The sequence below is a fragment of the Triticum dicoccoides genome, chromosome 2A (genome assembly GCF_002162155.2).
Source record: "Triticum dicoccoides isolate Atlit2015 ecotype Zavitan chromosome 2A, WEW_v2.0, whole genome shotgun sequence".
NCBI lineage: Eukaryota > Viridiplantae > Streptophyta > Magnoliopsida > Poales > Poaceae > Triticum > Triticum dicoccoides.
In genome coordinates, this window is record NC_041382.1 from 583,563,731 (window position 1) to 583,567,404 (window position 3,674).

Consider the following 3,674-nt stretch of genomic DNA (forward strand, 5'->3'; position numbering starts at 1 on the left):
AGAATCCAACCAAATACAAACCCTGGCCGGCTATAGCCTATAGGTAGCAACTGGGTTAATAATTTCAGATGTTTACACGTACAGTCTCGTCTCAATCATCACGCCATGAATCGAACCCTTTTTGCCCTTGTGCTGTGCTGTGCTGTGCGTGCTCATCAGCCGCGAGACACAAGCCGGAAAAACTTGCGACCAACCGCCATTACATTAATCCCGCTAGGTTTGTGTCCTAACCGACCACCCTAATCGTCGCGCGCATCATGCGTTTAATTTTCATTGGCCAACCCCCTAGTGTTCCATAATTCCATTGCGCGCGCACTGCAGTAGTATTATTCTGTAGTACTATCCATGCATATGCATCATTGCATGCATGGCCACTTTGCAACTCCCAAAACATTTCACTCACTTTAGGTTACAAAGCAGTGGTGGTCTGACCCAAGTGCCAAACCCGGTTGACCACTTCGGCGTGAACACGCACATTCAGTGGATCATCCTAGCTGGGACAGAAATATGGAGAACTGGAGATTGGGTTACTGGGAAAGAAAAGAAAGTCAAAGTAGAGCTACTTGTTCGGACTAAAAATAATCTCTGTTCACCTTTGCTTTTTCTTCTGTCGAGGAACACTTCCACTTCACAAGCTCTCGCCGCTTTGGACTGTGCCAAATTCGCCTGTCGCAGTGTCCCCTTCGTTGCGCCTTTGACAAACAGCCGCACGCTTCCAAAGCTTGTCTTGTCGCATTGCATGCCACACCCCATTGCCTCCCTGGCTAGCTCGCCTCCTATATATACACAGCAAGGCCCTGTTCCTAGAGCCACCACCAGCTCAACTGCCTCAACACCAACTGCAAGGAAAAACAGCAGAGTCATCCAAGCGACCATGATGAAGCTGAGGTGCCCCAACCCCAAGAGGCTCTTCAGGAAGAGCTCCTCCAAGATCAGCCGGTCTAGCAGCAGCTGCAGCAGCAGCAGTGACAACGGCAGCGACGCCAGTGGCATCCGTGGTGGCGGCGGCAGCGGGGAGATCGAGTGGGAGTTGCGGCCAGGGGGCATGCTAGTGCAGAGGAGGGACGGGAGGGGGGACGTCGAGGTCATCACCGTCAGGGTGGCCACCGGCTACTCCTGGCACGAGGTCTCCATTGGAGCTACCTGCACCTTTGGTGAGTACTTTCGTCTTTGCAAAGCTGATTTGATTTTTTTTAGAGAATGTATATGAAGTTATGAACATGACTAGTGTGTGACTCGTAGAATGTATGTGTTCTTGGAAAGTGGTTCATTTGGTGTGAGTACTAAAGTAGCAAGCACCTCTTTATGTTGCCAAAGTTGAATGAATATCCCCCAAGCTCATTTCAAAAACAATTATTCATCATTTCAAAAAAAAATTCCCCCGAGCACTCATCTTTTCACAGAAAGTGTAGTAAGCACATGCTGGTGCACATCTTTATGGTGCTGATTTGATCTTGCAAACATGTAGTAGTACATGTAGATTCACAGCAACTATGGTGCCTAGTTGGCTAGTTCCATCTTGTGTATATATATAGTCTTACTGAATACTGAGCTCCTGAACCTTCGCAAGGTGATGTGGAGATATGCATGTCCATGAGCAAGGTCACCTCCTTGCTTCAGTAATAAACAACTGATGACAAGGATCAGTGCTGTGCCACCCCCTCCTTCCTCCTTACTAAGTCATGGAGTTGTCCTTGTAATTGTTTATCAAGAAAATGCACGGACTTGCAATAATGTGGGAGGTTTCCTGTCTTGCCAGCGTGCACACAATGGTTCAGAGTTTTTTTAGTACAAAGCATAAGCTCATTGTGTTTTTCTATCACTATAAATAATGTACACACGATGGTTCAGAGTAGGAACATGAGTGGAAATTACCTCCACCTTGTTTGCTTGTACACCGAATATAAACTAAGTACATTTCTGCGGATCAAGGTCTAACATGTGTTTTGCAAAATTAATCTGTGCAGATGAGCTGAAGGTGGTAGTCTCCATGGTGACGGGGCTGGAGCCAAGGGAGCAGAGGCTGCTGTTCAGGGGCAAGGAGAGGGAGGACAGCGACCACCTCCACATGGTTGGGGTGAGGGACAAGGACAAGGTGCTGCTCCTCGAGGACCCTGCCCTCAAGGACATCAAGCTCCGTGCCACACTCGCAGGCCAGGCCATGCAGAGCCCGTATCATACTTTTATCAAGGTGTAGGCCGGCCCGCCTCGCCCACCTCGCTAACAGTTAGGGTAAATCAAATCAATCATACCATCAGCCAGTCAGTCTCAGAAAAAGTTGTTAAAAGGAACTTATTTGAGAGCTGATGCATGGTGTGGTTCGCTGCTGTTGATCATCAGAACTTGACTACCACTCCATGGAATGGAAGGGCAAAGAACCTCCTCGTGTGAGAGTTAGGGTACTACCAACTTTTAACTAGTTAACTGCATGATTGTGCAATTTGTAGCCGGTTGCAAGTTTTTAAGTTCTTTCTTTTTTTAGATAATGTAAGGGTTAGGCTCCCAGAGTTGCAAGTCTAAGTGTTGATGTCATGCATGTTAACAAGTTAGATCGGAGAGTGCAAACTTAGATGGATGAGATGTATCAATGTGTCATGAGACGTGCTCACACTTAAGTTGTGGATGAGATTTGTCAACGGGATCTTGGGCATAATACACTTGAGTTGCTTGCGAAGCCAGAATGAATGGTTCATTGGACACCAGAGTAAAATAAATGCTTAGAGTTCACATTTGTGATGCCAAATTTATCAACTCTTACCCATGTGTCATGTACACGGTTGTTAAACCAATCACATCTTATCACAATAGATACTTTGTGATGGGTGATGGAGCTCCTGAAGAAGTTGGCACAACTAAGAGGTCTCGGCAACGACATGGGTGACGACCCGATACTTCGCCTCGGCGCTCAACCTAGAACCAACAAGTTAAAGTTTTGACGACCAAGATATGAAATTAATCTCAAGAAATACGCAAAATCCCGAGGTGGGGCGTCGAGTGCCAGGGTGATCGGCCCAGCCTGCATTTGAATAAGCTAGGAGTGTAGAGAGAGGAAAAGGGTATATGTGGGGGCTGAAATCCGAGGTTCCCTCGAGATACAGGACGATCCTTTTGATGAGATTAAAGTGGGAAGAGAGGAGCTTGCATGATCAAGCTCATTGAACAATGTATGAGAGATCGGGACGAGCAATGGTCATGTACTGTGTTAGAAGGGAGAGAGGGATTTGGTGGAATAGTTCGTTGTATTGCTTGAGCCTCGTGGGCATATATATAGTACAATGATCAATTTGGAGTACAAGACAAGCCGGAATAAATCCTAGTCTATCTCGTCTTTCCTAATACAATCACGTTACTCAACATCCCCCCGCAGTCACAACGGTAGCGACGCAGATGGTGAGACTGGAGAAGAATCCGAAGGCAAGCCGACGGACACCCCCCACAGTCATAACGGTCGACGCATCGCGGAGTCGTGGCCGGAGTGGAAACCAACGAGGTTGCTCAAGCAGGCGGTAGCCCTTTGTGCCGTTTGTCGATGTAGCCGAGAGCGTGTGTGGTGGAGCCGTGGTCGAGGTAGCCGTGCGAAGAATGCCGTGGTCGATGTCGAGTCGGGGTGGCCGGTGTCGAGGAAGTCGCCGTGGAGCCGCGGGCGCAAGGGGGCGCCGAGTTAGTCGTGGGCG

General features: G+C 48.2%; 1 protein-coding gene across 1 annotated transcript; it reads left to right on the plus strand.

Moving 5' to 3' along the window:
* The first annotated feature begins 834 nt into the window (after positions 1 to 834).
* On the plus strand, positions 835 to 2,610 carry LOC119359627 (BAG family molecular chaperone regulator 3-like). Its single transcript, XM_037625754.1, has 2 exons — positions 835 to 1,154; positions 1,968 to 2,610. Exons 1-2 carry the CDS (start codon positions 875 to 877, stop codon positions 2,195 to 2,197), a joined length of 510 nt encoding a protein of 169 aa, XP_037481651.1. The 5' UTR covers positions 835 to 874; the 3' UTR covers positions 2,198 to 2,610.
* Positions 2,611 to 3,674: the final 1,064 nt, after the last annotated feature.

What these genes read in the sequence shown, in the direction of transcription:
- LOC119359627 (XM_037625754.1), top strand. Translation starts at nt 875, where the DNA reads ATGATGAAGCTGAGGTGCCCCAACCCCAAGAGGCTCTTCAGGAAGAGC. An exon ending in TGGAGCTACCTGCACCTTTG is followed by an intron (nt 1,155 to 1,967) that starts GTGAGTACTTTC and finishes TAATCTGTGCAG; the next exon opens with ATGAGCTGAAGGTGGTAGTC.